This window comes from Camelina sativa, chromosome 14 (assembly GCF_030686135.1).
Source record: "Camelina sativa cultivar CO46 ecotype springtype chromosome 14, ASM3068613v1".
Taxonomy (NCBI): domain Eukaryota; kingdom Viridiplantae; phylum Streptophyta; class Magnoliopsida; order Brassicales; family Brassicaceae; genus Camelina; species Camelina sativa.
The window spans coordinates 11,708,462-11,723,389 of NC_141893.1; the positions used below are offsets into that span (position 1 = coordinate 11,708,462).

The 14,928-nt window shown below is 38.1% G+C and overlaps 3 protein-coding genes and 1 pseudogene across 7 annotated transcripts; 2 read left to right on the top strand and 2 right to left on the bottom strand.

Annotated features, from left to right (window-relative positions):
- Window positions 1-185: 185 nt before the first annotated feature.
- On the bottom strand, window positions 186-2,693 carry LOC104741246 (GDT1-like protein 4). The gene is made up of 13 exons (XM_010462046.3): window positions 2,355-2,693; window positions 2,183-2,251; window positions 1,819-1,878; window positions 1,691-1,738; window positions 1,485-1,576; window positions 1,364-1,400; window positions 1,235-1,282; window positions 1,081-1,149; window positions 947-991; window positions 809-870; window positions 647-719; window positions 477-560; window positions 186-381 (listed from the first exon to the last, which is right to left on the bottom strand). The coding sequence occupies exons 1-12, from the start codon at window positions 2,370-2,372 to the stop codon at window positions 489-491; spliced, it is 693 nt and encodes a 230-aa protein (XP_010460348.1). The 5' UTR covers window positions 2,373-2,693; the 3' UTR covers window positions 186-381; window positions 477-488.
- A 1,840-nt stretch (window positions 2,694-4,533) lies between these two features.
- Window positions 4,534-6,552, top strand: LOC104741245 (protein ASPARTIC PROTEASE IN GUARD CELL 1 pseudogene; annotated as a pseudogene). The gene has a single exon (XR_015580082.1). The product of XR_015580082.1 is annotated as a protein ASPARTIC PROTEASE IN GUARD CELL 1 pseudogene (transcript).
- Window positions 6,553-7,639: 1,087 nt separating this feature from the next.
- On the top strand, window positions 7,640-10,656 carry LOC104741243 (uncharacterized). 4 transcript variants are annotated; one of them, XM_087484528.1, is made up of 8 exons: window positions 7,750-8,131; window positions 8,559-9,016; window positions 9,114-9,297; window positions 9,403-9,630; window positions 9,716-9,832; window positions 9,931-10,002; window positions 10,033-10,164; window positions 10,259-10,656. In XM_087484528.1, the coding sequence occupies exons 1-8, from the start codon at window positions 8,066-8,068 to the stop codon at window positions 10,436-10,438; spliced, it is 1,437 nt and encodes a 478-aa protein (XP_087340654.1). In that variant the 5' UTR covers window positions 7,750-8,065; the 3' UTR covers window positions 10,439-10,656. The 4 variants fall into 4 exon arrangements, 3 of the variants coding, with proteins under 3 accessions (XP_087340653.1, XP_087340654.1, XP_087340655.1); XM_087484529.1 differs by having other exon boundaries at window positions 7,788-8,131; window positions 8,559-8,811; window positions 8,942-9,016; window positions 9,931-10,164; XM_087484527.1 differs by having other exon boundaries at window positions 7,640-8,131; window positions 9,931-10,164.
- A 315-nt stretch (window positions 10,657-10,971) lies between these two features.
- Window positions 10,972-14,850, bottom strand: LOC104741242 (uncharacterized). The gene is made up of 13 exons (XM_010462042.2): window positions 14,719-14,850; window positions 13,935-14,354; window positions 13,581-13,827; window positions 13,258-13,370; window positions 13,045-13,124; window positions 12,725-12,866; window positions 12,537-12,617; window positions 12,270-12,374; window positions 11,999-12,181; window positions 11,821-11,913; window positions 11,489-11,628; window positions 11,332-11,398; window positions 10,972-11,242 (listed from the first exon to the last, which is right to left on the bottom strand). Exons 2-13 carry the CDS (start codon window positions 14,325-14,327, stop codon window positions 11,120-11,122), a joined length of 1,767 nt encoding a protein of 588 aa, XP_010460344.1. The 5' UTR covers window positions 14,328-14,354; window positions 14,719-14,850; the 3' UTR covers window positions 10,972-11,119.
- Between the last annotated feature and the right edge of the window lie 78 nt (window positions 14,851-14,928).

Below are 14,928 nucleotides of genomic sequence, written 5' to 3' on the forward strand. Positions count from 1 at the left end.
GAGCTCTTCGATGCCATCATCCACAGTTCCACACTTATCCTAATCTTTCACCGTATATATCTTCCAATAATTTTGGTTTCTAAATGAAACCATATATTGTTTAATCAAATTCCTGCTTACTGTTGTTACCTATTATATGGGGTTCGCTTCAAATGCATTAACATAAAACTTCAAAATCCACATGATTCCGAAAAAGAACAAGACATTACCAAAACTTTATTGAAGTCAGGTGGCTGTTTCAGCCCATATCAATATTTTCACTGTAAGACAATCTTGGAGATTTGTTTTGTAATCACTAGTGTAAACGTTTAATATCAAAAGATTAAATATCTAAGAAACTATGGCTGGTGACATTCTTCGTCGTCATCTCTCCCTATAAACCTGCATTTATTTTTCAGGAGAACAATTCTAGAGTAAGAGACGGAAGACTATTGACAAAATGAATATAAGAAATATATTAGGATTCAGAATTATACCATAAAGAAGCATTAAGCCTCAATAGAAGTAAGATACGATTGGATGCCAAAAATGATGAAAAGCATTCCACCAGAAAGAGCAACCTGAAACAACATTAGACCACTCAGCGTTTTAACTTATGATGAGTCTTATACCTCAAATGTAGAAAGGGATAATGAGAAATACTTACTATTCGTTCGGATATCTGAGACGCTAAGCTCTTTCCTCCAATCACAGCAGCAGTGGTGCACAAAAATTGTGCCCTGTATAAACCACAAGATAAGTCAGCTAAACATATTGTGATGCAAACACAAAACAAGACGGATGTAAAAAGTTTTACAGTGAAACTTACACAACTCCGCCAAGGACCACTCCGAGTGGATTTTCATCTGCAGCCAAACCAATTGTCGCAAGCTAGACAAAAGAGTTATGGTGATTGGTGAGCATGTGAAACATTTAGATTGAATCAATCGAGTAAGCAAAAAGGTACCTGACTCTTGTCACCCCATTCTCCAAAGAAGTTAATCGAAAACGCCTGCAAGAAGAAAAGGGGGAATATGAAACTAATCCAGAAAAGTTTACTGCTTTTGTGAGCAAAAATTTCTGAGAGGATCTTTTATATACCTTGAGAAAAATTGGAGAGAAGAATTGTGTCAGGAACGGCCTTTTCTGCTTTTTGTTTTCATCTTCAATCTACAAAGACAACAAATGGTTTTGAAAACTTAGCACAGATACTTCGCATTCGCAGTCTGTGATCTTTATTGTTTTAGCTCCATACCTTACTGCTGTCTTTTGTAGTTTTACCAGTAGCTTTCAAATCAGCATCCTATAATCAAACACAAGAAAGTCAAACCAAAAAATACATTTATCTGAACGTGATAGTGACATGCAGAAAGAGGAAACAAACCAGTTCGGCTTCGACTTCAGCCAATTCTTCGGAACCCCTGCGAATAAAGTAGAATCAGATACCCTGAATTTCTAAGATGTATATCGTGTCCTTATATGACATCAAGGTGAGGAATTATTACCCTCCTCCTTGTTTAAAACCGTCCCACAAAGACCAAAGTCCAAAACCAAAGAACAACAACGTTGTAATATGATGTGTCCATTTGCGTGAGATCTGCAAGTGAGGGTTTGAATCCGCATTTAGTAATAGATTGGGAAACTTCATCATGGAAAAGTCTTATATTCAAACTACAAAACAGAGTTCAAGCAATAAGCCATTCCACTATACCAGATTTGGAGCAGCCCATCCAAGAGTAGCAGAGAGGATAGTCATAACCTAAGAATTAGCAAAGACATGAGCTTCTAAATCCAGGAGAAAATTCACTAAAGACAATAGTTAAAAAGAGAAAAACTTACAATCAAAGCGGATAGACAACCAGCCAACACAAGTCTCCTAGGATAACGCATCGCTAAAATCTGATTTAAGGAAAAGAGATCATAAGCTTTTTGCAAGTCAAGATAACAACAGAAGTATCATACACCATCATCAAGAAGACTGTTAAAGATTCAAAACAAGCAAAACAATACGAAACTGAATGGCAATACAAAACCAAAAGGATTTGGGATTCGTTTCGTCACTGCCCCCTTCCAAAATTGTTTCAAAGAAGAATCAAAAACTAAACTTTAAATAGAAAAAAAGCAATTGAATTGTTGTTCTTCCAACTCAAACAAAGTTTACAGAACTATTAACGAAGGAAGAGGGAACAAACACAACACTTACAGCAGCAGCGAAAAACGTCTTGTCACCAATCTCAGAGACAAACGTCATAGCGAGTGACTTGGTAAAACCCTAACAAAACCCATCAATCGTAAAACCACACAATTAGCTTCCACAACAAAATCCCAAAGACCAACAACAAAATCTAGAAACAGATATCTTTTTTAAACTCTACCTGCAAAACCGAGCTCATGGCTGCCGAATTGAAATCGACAGCGAATCAGCTATATTCACAGGAAAACAAAAAAACCGAAACTTTCGAGACGACGACCGACGGAATAATCTATCGCCGGGAAGAAGAAGCTAGTAGTCGCCGAGAGAGAGAGAGAGAGAGAAACAGAGACGACCAACAACACACGCTGAAGGCGATATAAAAGGTGAATCCTTTATTGGGGAATTTTAGATATGAATTTGATTCTGATTCAATAACCCTTAAGATTGTGCCACGTGGATTAATAAACAACCAACGGATTTTGATGTGTGGGTTCTACAAAACCAATCTCACTTGGAGTTTGGAGTTATAGAGAAGAAGTGAATGCTAATATTAATTAGTTCCCTACGGTTTGCGTCACCCACTGCTGCTCTCGAGGGTTGACTGGTTCAAACGCTGTGGTTATGGTTGCGGTTGCTGAAAATTACGGAATCGGATAATTATGGTTTCAAGCGTTATTAAGCGTTTTGAACGAGTGGTTTAGCAGTTTAAAATTGGTGCGTTTCCGGAAGGTTTACGACTAGTTGACCAGCGGGTGCAATAGCGGTTAGAACATAATAAATATGATATCTAATATATAAATGTTTAAAAACACCAAAATTTTTATTAAATTTGATTTATAATTAAAATTTATTAAAATAATAATTATTCAAAAAAAAATTCATATTGAAATACTTATTCCTTTATGCATTTGGCTTTTCAACAAAAATTTAAGCAAGTAATTTGATAAATGACAAAACATATGCTTTAGATCGTAGATTTTTTCTCTTTTCTCTTAGATCGTGGGTCAGTAGTTGCATCGGTAGGAATGGTCAAGTGAAAGTTGAGAAGAGTCACTAGTGATTTGTTTTAATATTTTTCACAAATAATCTTATTTTCTTAAATTTCTGATGAAATATTATATTTATTTAGATTTTTTTGAACTTATGTGCGATGTGCCGTTAAATTTACATCAAATTTTTCAGGTTATTGTTAATTGAAATATTATTTTTTTCTAATTGTTTATTTTATAATCTCTGCAAACGTATCCGTAATTCATTTTCTCCCATCCTTAATGAGTAAAATGGTTAGATAGAAAATATAACAAACAAAAAAATTCATTATCATTGATTTCTTTTAAGTTTTTTTATAAAAAAAAAAATTCTAATCGCAATCACTCGTAACCGCAAACGTTTGCGGGAAACAGCTTTTGAAATTCAGTGGTTTGAAGCGGTTGGAAACGATTAGGAGCGATTGGAAGCAATTTGTATGATTAGTTCTAATCGCTAGCAACCGCTACCACTCGTAAATACAATATTTGCGGGAGGTAGCGGAAAAACCAGTCATCACTTCAGTCTCATAAGCTAAACGATAAGATTTTTTACTGCACTCGTATATTTTATATCGTCGCGATCTCACGATTGAGACGTCACATTGGAGAATATTATTTACTCAATATAGCTAATCCAACTAATCCTTTTTCAATTTGGTTTTATATCCTACTAGTTGTTTTTAATACAAAATTCTTAGAAATAAATTGACTGATTTCTTATTGGAGAATGAATTGATTCCCCTCTCACACCTAATCTGATTGAGCCAACTGTGTACTTATTTCAACTTGTAGTAGGTTTTATCTAATTTTAAAATTATATTTAAAAAATAGTGGCGATATTTGTATCTATCTGTATATTAAAAATATATATAAATCTGAAGGTATCGTACTATCATATGATCAGATTTGAAAACAACGTTGCTAAAATCAAACAGGTCAAACTGAATTTAGAAGTGTCATTACGATTAGGATTAGAATTTAGAAAAAGGCAGCAAAGTTATGTGTGGACTCAAGGGCTCAAGTAAAAAAGGCTAAATAAGAGTTACACACCGGCCCATGAATTCAGTTTCTTCAGGTCAGCATACTGATTCCTCCACATCGTAATTCTATGCTAACAACACACAACTGTTAATATGATATGCATATCTATGTTTGTTTCTGTTGTTGTCAGAATGCATATGTAATGTATTGGCTTTTTAAACTTTCTTATGTATATATCGTTTAATAGTAGCATATAATTTTTATATACGTAGGGTGCATAGAAATTGAAATGGGTGAGCTGTTAAATTGAAAGTCATTAACAAAAGCTAAGGATAAAGGTCATTGGCAAATTTGTCAAGTGAGGCTTATGTGAAACACTCAAAAGTGGCGGACTTTTAAAAATAAAGGGTGATTTAGATTCTTTAAAACAACAACAATCTCCACACTAACCGCATTGAGATCATAAAACAAGTTTATTTAAACCTTCCCACTTAAAGACGATGAAGAAACCTCCTCTTCCTCTTAAACCATTTATCTAATCTTGTATTAATTCTTCTTCCAAGTAGATACTACTTACTTATATAAATCTCCTCGAAATCTGCAAAAACACCATAGACACAGCTTTGTCTTTGTTTAATTAAAAGAAGCTTTTGTCTCATTTCTCCTTCCCCACCAAACCACACTTTTGTCTTCTCTCTTTTAATAACCTCTTTCACTTCATCTTCTCCACTGTTAACGGTCCGAAACTAAAACAATGTCTTCTCACCGTTCCTTACTCTTCTTCATCTTCTTCTTTCTCACTTCACATTCTTCTGTTTTGTCCAGAATCTTGCTAGAGACCTCCGTAACCACAACGTCTCTACTCAATGTCGCCGACTCCATTCACCAAACGAAGAATCCGTCGTCGTTTAAGCTGAACCAGCAAGAAGAACAGATTCAATCGCCTTTTAGCTTGAAACTTCATTCACGAGCTTCTGTCCGAGGAGGAGTTGAACACTCAGACTACAAGTCACTCACACTAGCCAGACTAGACCGCGACACAGCTAGAGTCAAATCTCTCGTAACACGTTTAGATCTAGCCTTAAACAACATATCCAAAGCAGATCTCAAGCCCGTTACCACAATGTACACCACGGACCAGGAAGATATCGAAGCTCCTTTAATCTCCGGCACGACTCAAGGAAGCGGCGAGTACTTCACACGCGTCGGAATAGGTAACCCGGCGCGTGAAGTTTACATGGTGCTCGACACTGGAAGTGACGTGAACTGGCTACAGTGTTCCCCTTGCGCTGACTGTTACCACCAAACCGAACCAATCTTCGAGCCAGCCTCTTCCTCTTCTTACCAACCTCTCTCTTGCGAGACTTCACAGTGCAAAGCCCTTGAAGTCTCGGAATGCAGAAACGCCACGTGTCTCTACGAGGTTTCTTACGGTGACGGTTCTTACACCGTCGGAGATTTCGCCACCGAGACTCTCACAATCGGGTCAACTTCAGTTCAAAACGTCGCTGTCGGATGCGGGCACAGCAACGAAGGGTTGTTCGTCGGCGCCGCTGGTTTGCTCGGTCTAGGCGGCGGTTTGCTAGCTCTACCGTCGCAGCTCAACACGTCGTCGTTTTCGTACTGCCTCGTTGACCGTGACTCAGACTCGGCTTCGACGGTTGAGTTCGGTACGTCTCTCCCTCGTGACGCCGTCGAAGCTCCGTTGCTACGTAACCACCAGCTCGACACGTTTTACTACGTAGGTCTCACCGGAATAAGCGTCGGCGGCGAGTTGCTTCAGATTCCTCAGTCATCTTTCGAGATGGACGAGTCAGGAAGCGGCGGGATAATCATCGACTCGGGAACCGCCGTGACTCGTCTCCAGACAGGAATCTACAACTCGCTCAGAGACTCGTTCTTGAAAGGGACGTCGGACTTGGAGAAAGCAAACGGCGTCGCAATGTTCGACACGTGTTACAATCTATCAACCAAGACGACGATTGAAGTCCCGACGGTGGCTTTTCACTTTCCCGGTGGGAAGATGTTGGCTTTGCCGGCTAAGAACTACATGATTCCGGTTGACTCGGTGGGGACATTTTGTCTCGCGTTTGCACCGACGGCGAGTTCGTTAGCGATCATCGGCAACGTGCAACAACAAGGGACACGTGTCACTTTCGATTTGGCTAATTCTCTCATTGGATTCTCGTCTAATAAATGCTAAAGCTATAGACGTACTAGTAGTTTTTTTTAAGATGAGTGTGACAATGAAAAATGAAAAGTCACTTTTAAGTTAAATTAGAGAGTACTGTCTTCTGTCGTCTGGTTTTGTTTGGTTTCTTGTACTTTTGTTGCATAGAGTGAAAAAAAAGATGGAATTTGTTTAGTTAATTTCATAATTAACGAGTGGGTGTGGTGTGGCTAATACAATGAAATGAATCTTGAGGGGCCTCGTTACATGGCATCTGAGACGTATGAATGAATTACGTGGAGCCACAGTACTCGTAGTGTTGATAACTAAGCCCAAATACATGATACACAAATTAATAAAATCTTTGAAATACAAATAAACGAATGCTTGAAAAGTCCCTAGTAGGCTAATACTAATCGCGAAACAAAGATAAACTGAGGTCACCTTATCCTCTAATTTTCTTTAGTGATTATTAAAAGTAACAACTTTCTTTCTATATTATAAATCTTAAAATATTTGTATGATTTAAATTAAATTATTAATTAGTTGGTTTTAAATATGGTCAATACAAATTCATGTTTAGTGATTTTCTTCTAAGCACATTAATAGACTCTAATCATTCTAATTAAATTTTTTTTTTTTTGGATATGTTTTAAAGAGTAACATGATGGCACAAAGATATGTTTTTCATCAAAAAAAGAAAAAAAGAAAGAAAACATGACACAAAGACTCAAAGACTCAAAGACTCAAAGAGAGGTGGCGGAGTCATGGTGCCACCACTTGCCATCACACAACAAATGAAGTGGCAGCAATGGGTTCAATCATACTGTCCTTAAAAAAAGCTTTCTTTCTCCTTTCTTTCTATGTCAACCTTTTACTTTCTCCCTTTGTTCATCCAAAAGTACCAACAACACTCTTTTTACTTTTCCAGTTTTATGCTAGAAATAAAACCTTATGCCATCAGAACAGATAACCTGGACAATTTCAAACGTTTTTGAACAAACACACTTGAAGAGTATGTAAGAAATATATTCCTTGATTATTAAACAGAACAAACAAAAAAAACTTCGTAGATTCAATAGATGATTTTGACCGGTCCCTTTTTAAATATCTGAATATTTTTCTTACATACGTGAGTGAGGTATGCATTATATATAAGTACATCAAATGACGTACAGTAAACTAAACATTTACCACACTTTCTTAGTAGGTGCATATATATATCATTCACATTTTTAACGTTTGATATAAACTTTTTAAATACATTCAACAAAAATCATGCATAGTAGTTGCCTATTATGTTCCATTAGAAAAAAAAAAAAGAAAAAAGAAAACAATTTTGTGAAAGGAGGGAGAAAGTGTGACTTAAGAAAACGACCACTGCAAAAAAAAAAAAAAAAACTAGTTACTTCTCTTATCCAATAAAAAGGAAGAAGAAGACGAAGAAGAAGAAAGAACTGCTCTGACATTAAAACTTTGTCTGGCCTCACTTCTCTTTGATCATTCAATACATTCATACTTCTTTTTTTGACTCATAAACCCTTTTTTTTTTCACATACAATCCTTTGGTTTCACGTTTCCTTTATTAACTATTCTCTCCTCCTCCCTCATTTCTCTCTCTCTCTCTCTCTCTACTCTTTTGTGATATTTATTATTCAAAGATGAAATTTGGTTCTGCTCTGTGAATCTTTTTTATATTCTCGTACTCCAATCATGAGTGACTCCACTACCAGCGTCTCTCCTTCCTCTGATTACGCCTCCATCTCCTCCGGCGATCAGGTTTTCCATTTTTTTTTCCTCAATTTCGATCTGGGCACGAATCTGTTTGTGTACGATTTGAGAAATCACTTTGTGGGTTTTGCTTTTGTTTCCATAAAGTCTTTCTTTTTACAAGTGGGGATCTTGATGAACTCACATCTTGGATTTGTTTCTTACTTACCATGTTAAGAGCGGTTGGCTACTTTGGTTTTCTAACTTTAAATCACGGGTTGGTAACAAATTTTGTTTCTTTTTGAAGACTTGTGTCTTTTTGTATGAGTTTGATCACTTTTATGTATTTGCATTGTATTGATAAGAATAGCTTTTTGTAGGTCTAAGACTTGTCCATGATGTAGTTTTGAGTGAACCGGTCTGATTTGTTTTCTTCAGTTGCTAGAGATGTTTGAAAAACTTACTTACTTTAGCAACAAATGTTTTCGATTTGCAGAGTCTTCAGCGGAGTCGAAGGAGTGGAGATGGAAACCGAGCCATTGTGAGTGAGTCTCGCCACTGGCATGATGTATTCTGGTCAGCCATCTTTATGATCCACATGGTTTGTTTGGGATTTGTGCTCGTGGTGCTTGGACTCAATAGGTTTAGAATATCAGATAGGTTAAACATCGATAGGTACACTCAAGGTTTCTTGGAGAATCATAAAGGGCTCACCGAGGACTACTGGCCTCTCTATGCAGTTGCTGGTGGTATTGGAGTCTTTATTAGTTGGGTTTGGTCATTGCTGCTTGGCTCTTACGCCAATGAGATGATGAAAGTTTCTGTTCACATCTTAACTACCTATCTAGCTGTAGTTAGTGTACTATGTTTCTGGTGCAGACAGTTCTTCTGGGGTGGTGCGTTCGCAGTTGGAGCTCTGTTGCAGTTTTTGTATGTTATTTCAGTTATTGACAGGTGCGTGCGAGGTTAAATGTGATTGAACCAATATGGTTAATTTGGTAACACTTATTATTGTTATCAAGTCTTGATGATTTGCGTTGGTCATGTGTAGACTTCCCTTCACCATGCTGGTTCTGCGGAAAGCGCTGAAATTAGTTTGGGGACTTCCTAAGGTGATAATGGTGGCGCATGCTTTCACAGTGGTCATGCTTTTGTGGATGTCTCTATGGTCTTTTGGAGCAGCTGGAGTTGTGGCATCGAGCATGGGTGATGAAGGACGCTGGTGGCTTCTTGTGGTGAGCTGGCAAGTTTTGCATGTTGTCCTTACGGGTTTTGTCTAAGGGTGATAAAAAAGCATGTTTATATTTCATTCGATCATTGGAAGATATGTGTCTATGCAGGTTCTTTCGGTTAGCTTATTCTGGACAGGCGCTGTGCTATGTAACACTGTCCATGTAATAGTTTCTGGGATGGTGTTTCATGTTCTCTTTCACTGTGGTCAAGAAGAGTCATCATCCTTGCCTCCTAGCTCTTTAATAGACTCGCTTAGGTACGCCGTGACAACATCTTTTGGGAGCATATGCTACGGATCACTCTTCACTGCGGCCATTAGAACACTTCGCTGGGAGGTAGTCTCTGGTTTCTTTTGCTTTCCGTAAAACATGATCGTTCTTCCAATTCTTAAAAACATTGGTCTACAATTTGTGTTTGCAGATAAGGGGATTCCGTTCCAAGATTTGTGGAAACGAATGCCTACTTTGCTGTGTTGATTTCTTGTTTCACCTAGTTGAAACTCTAGTTCGGTTCTTTAACAAGTATGCCTATGTCCAGGTATATATATTGGAAGGATTAATAGACAGTAAGCTTATGATCTCTCTCTTATGAGCAATGAAGAATCTAAATGCTACAACTTTTGGTTAATTCAATAGATTGCAGTGTATGGAAAAGGATTCAACAAATCAGCGAGAGACGCGTGGGAATTGTTTCAGTCGACAGGTGTGGAGGCACTTGTTGCATATGACTGTTCTGGTGCTGTTCTTCTAATGGGAACCATCTTTGGAGGACTCATCACAGGCTCTTGCATTGGTATATGGGCTTGGATCAAATACAGTGACAGAGTCATAATGGTTGCATCTACGGCTATGTTGATGGGAATGGTCCTTGTGAGTGTGACCCCTTTTGTGCACTCTTAAGTCACCCAAAACTTACATGCCCAACTTGTTCAATATTTTTAATTGGTTCAATGTTGGTTTTCAGGTGGGGTTAGGAATGGTGGTAGTGGAGAGCGCGGTGACATCGATATACATTTGTTTTGCTGAAGACCCTTTGTTGATTCAAAGATGGGATGCTGATTTCTTCACTGAGATGTCTGAGGTGCTTCACCGACGTCTCCAACATCGTAGCTCTCGATCCCGTGAAGTTTTGACGACCGCTTGATTAGTCCATAATGCCTCTTGGAAAATAGGAGAGATAACTGTAGTATATTATGCTATTAGAGGGTGCTGAAAGTGGGCTAACCCGTCTGGCTAGCACTGTTTTGTCAAATGATTCATGCTTTCCATTCGTTAAATTATGAATAGGAAGTTGCGTACGATTTGTTGATTAAAATGTATCAAATCTAATGTATTGATTTTGTGGTTAGTAGAAAAACAAAAGTAACGGAAGAAAACAAAGTTAATTTAGAGAGGTTTGATCAAGTTTAAAACAAGAACTAGTCAGAAGACCAAACAGAACCATCCACTTCCGAAGTAAAGAACAATTGTTAACGTGGGAAAGCTAATATATAAGTTACAATATCATCAACGTGACCCATAAATTTGATACATAGTCATGGCTATAAGAAGCTGCGATTAACATATATTTAATGAACTTATGTAATAGTAAACAAGGAACTAAAACGATAAATCACCAGGATGCTATTATATGACAAAGGGGGTAAAGTGTTAGAATTAGCTTGGAACAACAGAAAATGTCAAAGGGAATACAATTTTACTAACAAATATAATTGCAGTTCATAGCCAGCAACCAAAATGGCGTTTTACACAAACAAACCAAATAAATTGCAGAGAACACAAAATATTGAAACTTAACTTAACGATAATACATATTAAAAAAAAATCAGGATTGCGCCGCTGTGGTACCATCGATGGAATTAAGCGCTTGGTTTGCAAAATAGCGAACATCAACATCAGGGTCTTCGCTCAGGTCCACCAAGCACTGACGGATAGTTTTGTCCACCACCTACAAGTTTTCGAGACGGCAAAAACATTGAAGTTCAACAATTTCCATTAGCTTTCGATATAATTGAGTTAGGTTTGTCTAAATCTTACTGATTGGTCGACGATGGGGATGAGGGATTGCAGAAGTTTAGCAACGTTGAACTTAATGTTTGGAACTCTGCAGAGATTAGATATGTGCAACAAGAACGTTACAAAGGTAAGATGTGTTATTGATGGACTTTGGCCAATTCATCTTAATCTATCTTACCTGTCTTTTGATGCTTCAACCACCACAGGAAGAAACTTAGAGCATGTGATTTCTGATCCCATGACAGGAGCCATAAGAGATATCGCACGTAGAACCATCATCCTATGTAAGTAGTGAGGATTGTTGACCATGTCCAATACCTGTTTAGATGATAAAGTGTCAATCTGGAGATCTCAATACATGCAGCTTTAGCTATTTCGAAGTAAATAAACCAAAGATCGACATTGGAAGTTGTAGGCGAGCTACTGTGGAGTTAGATCAACACTAAGATAAACAGACAGAAGCTTTTAGTATGAAATGCTCAAAGAATACCGATGTTAATTAATACAGACCTGGGGAACTAAATGTTGCATTGCCCATTCAGGACCAAACTCCTCTGCGAGACGCTTTAGGTTGTTTGCTGCAGCTTCACGGATGGAGTAAACCTGAAGAAGGCGAACAGTGTCAATATCCCGAATCGAAAATTATGCAACAGTGAATATGCAAAATATAAGGATTCAAGAGGGAAACCTTGTCTTGCAGCCATTGCATGCAAAGGGCTCCAAGCTTGTCATCAAAAAACCCTATACCTAACTGGCTGGCCAACAGAGGAACATACTCTATTATCGCAAGCCGGACTCTCCAGTGTCGATCCTCAGCAAGCTCTACAATTGCCGGCAACAATGATTGTGATAGTAAATCAATTCCAATAACCTGCCGTAAAAAGATAATTTGTCAACAATTAAATAAACAAGTCATAAAAGTAGCTAAATCTTAAGAACACGAGAGAGATGCAACAAACCTGGTTGACTTGATCAAGCTTGCTTATGATGTTGAGGCGAACATCAGGAAATTCATCTTTCAATAGAGAAAGAAAAATTGGTAACAGATGCTCAATGGTTGAATCCTGCATTGATGATTTCGTATGTTAATAATTGATAAGGTCTGTAACACCAATTGGCGCCTGCTATAACCGAGCCATAACAGATTATGTGGCTTATTTCGATGATGAAAACCGAAACAGCAAACTAAACATCGCGAAAAAATGTTGGCTATATCAAGTTCATACCTTCCCAAGGATAGGAGCCATCCCCATTATTACTGAAGCTAAAGCAGATCGAACATGTTGAGAAGAGTCCGATGATAATTCCTGCCAGACCCAGACATGAGTTGGAATCAGAATATTACATGTCAGGGGACATCTAACAACCCATTTTAACTGGAATTTGAGAAATTCTAATTAACAGAAAGATGTACCTTCACACAAGGAAGGATGTGTTGAATAGCAAGCTCGGGATTCAAAAGACGACAGAACTTGGTCACTTTTCCTGCTGCTGCTATTCGCACTTCTGCCTCATTGTCCCGTAACAATCTCACGTATGCTGGAACCAAATCCGTCCTAGAGAAAGAACGACATATGGTGTCAAAATTATAAGATATGTGAACCAACATAAATCTAAAACTCAAGGCTCTTAGATGTATATGTGCTTGATGGTCACAAAGTATTTTTACGAGTAAGAAAGCCTAGATCTAACAAGGATGATAAAAACATAAAAAAAAATCCACATGACACATACTTGGTGCAATCAGGACCCACTGCCTCACAAAGTTCATATAGCTGATTAGCAACCATGTAACGCACCCTCCAAGATTTATCCTGCGCTCAAAACAAACCATATAGCATCGAAAAATATCAGAACTGCAAACTTTTACCGACGAAAAACTACGCATACAATATATTTGTGTGTGTGTGTGATCTAGAGGCGACAATTAACCAAAGCTCACTTCACCTGAGAGAAATTGACAATAACAGGTAAAATGCGTGCAACACAATCCTGCGGTTCGAGCAACTTTCCCAGAGCTGCACAGCCTTCGACAGCCAACAGTCTAACAGAATCTTGGTCTGAAATGAAGGTTAAAATTTAAACAATATTAGCACAGGTAAGAAACAAACATTTCTAGAAAGGTACTATGCACTATAAAAGGTATCTTCACCAAACCTTGCTTCTTCATATCAAATTTCATCTATCTACTGTGCTCTCGAGGTCCATGCAAACTATTTCTAAGTGATGAGCACATACAGTAAGACATAACAATTTCAAGCATTACGTACCATCTTTAGTGAGATCATCGAACATAGTCATGATCTCAGCAATCAAATAGGTTGACTCCACAGTAGTGGCAAATTTGCCCAGGTTAGATGCAGCAGCTCTTCGCACCATTGGCATATCATCTTGGCACAACAGGCTATAAGTAGACCGTAACTCTGTCTTCAGAACATCAGTGCAACCTTGGTATGCAACATGGAATATACCACATGCGGAAACTCTTGCTGCAAACCATTCACCAGCTGCCAGTCTCTACAGGATTAAAGAACAGAACACAAAAAATTAAGCCTTGATTGAACGAACTGATAAAAGGGTGTAAACTTAAAACTAAATATATATATCATCTCTCATTAGCTAACCTTCACAAGAGGAACAAAGGAATCAACAAGGTCAGTTTCCCTCATTTGAGATCCAATCTTACAAAGCGAATCCAAAGCTTTTTCTCTCACACAGGTCTCTTCAACAGTACAGAGAGATTCCAAAGGAGGGAGAAGAACATGAGCATACTCAATTCCTCCGACAAACGGAATGAAAACTCCCAATTCCTCAGCCATAGCAAGTAGCACCTCGTCGTCATCGTCACTGTTCTCACTCAGGAAAGGGATTAATTCCTTCCTTGTGCGCTCCTCTCCAAGGGCACGAGCTATCGTAGACAGGCGACGGATGGAGTTCAAACGAAGCTGAATATCATCATTCTTAAGCTCATCTATGAGCACAGCAATCGGATACAACGGTTCATCTACCATAGCCATCTCTAACTTATGTATCGACCCAAGTCACTGCAGTGCAAAAAAAAAAAAAATTAACAAGCAAATTAATACACACATAAGCTAATGAATCAGAGCTAATTGCTACAATAGATTTCGGATCTCGATTGAAAAATACTTAGGAATAAATCATTTCACAGATCCTGGGGGAAAAAACTATGGCTACTCGAGTGTTAGCTTCGGTTCCATTAATTTATAATCTCAAGGATAAGAAAATACAGCAGATTTCGAAACGAATCGGGTGTGAATAAACCACCAAACGGAAGAAGCGAGGAACGTCCCCCAGATTCACCGGTTCGAAGTTAGAATGGAGGGAATGTGAATCGGAAATGAAGACGTAAGTGATGCGTAAAGAAGAAAGTGGAAATCGTCTTACCGATTCAGGCGTCGGAGAAGGACTGATTCAGATTCCGAGGAGCTAGAGAGAAGGAGAGAAGGAGAGAATGAGGAATTTGCGATTTGCGAGCGAGTAGAAAAAAATAATATTCTGCTTTTGATTTTTACGACTAAAAAGAAAAAAAGTTAATAAAGTTCTATTGGGCCTTAAGGAGCTTATTGGGCTTTCTTATGTGAATGATAAGGATGA

Coding starts and splice junctions, on each gene's coding strand:
- LOC104741246 (XM_010462046.3), bottom strand. Junction 1,577..1,690: donor GATGGGCTGCTCCAAATCTG/GTATAGTGGAAT, acceptor CCTCACTTGCAG/ATCTCACGCAAATGGACACA. Junction 1,283..1,363: donor CTGAAGTCGAAGCCGAACTG/GTTTGTTTCCTC, acceptor GTTTGATTATAG/GATGCTGATTTGAAAGCTAC.
- LOC104741243 (XM_087484527.1), top strand. CDS start 8,066: ATGAGTGACTCCACTACCAGCGTCTCTCCTTCCTCTGATTACGCCTCC. Junction 8,132..8,558: donor CCATCTCCTCCGGCGATCAG/GTTTTCCATTTT, acceptor TTCGATTTGCAG/AGTCTTCAGCGGAGTCGAAG. Junction 9,298..9,402: donor GACGCTGGTGGCTTCTTGTG/GTGAGCTGGCAA, acceptor GTGTCTATGCAG/GTTCTTTCGGTTAGCTTATT.
- LOC104741242 (XM_010462042.2), bottom strand. CDS start 14,327: ATGGCTATGGTAGATGAACCGTTGTATCCGATTGCTGTGCTCATAGAT. Junction 13,371..13,580: donor CGATGATCTCACTAAAGATG/GTACGTAATGCT, acceptor CCTTCATTTCAG/ACCAAGATTCTGTTAGACTG. Junction 12,867..13,044: donor GTGGGTCCTGATTGCACCAA/GTATGTGTCATG, acceptor TTCTTTCTCTAG/GACGGATTTGGTTCCAGCAT.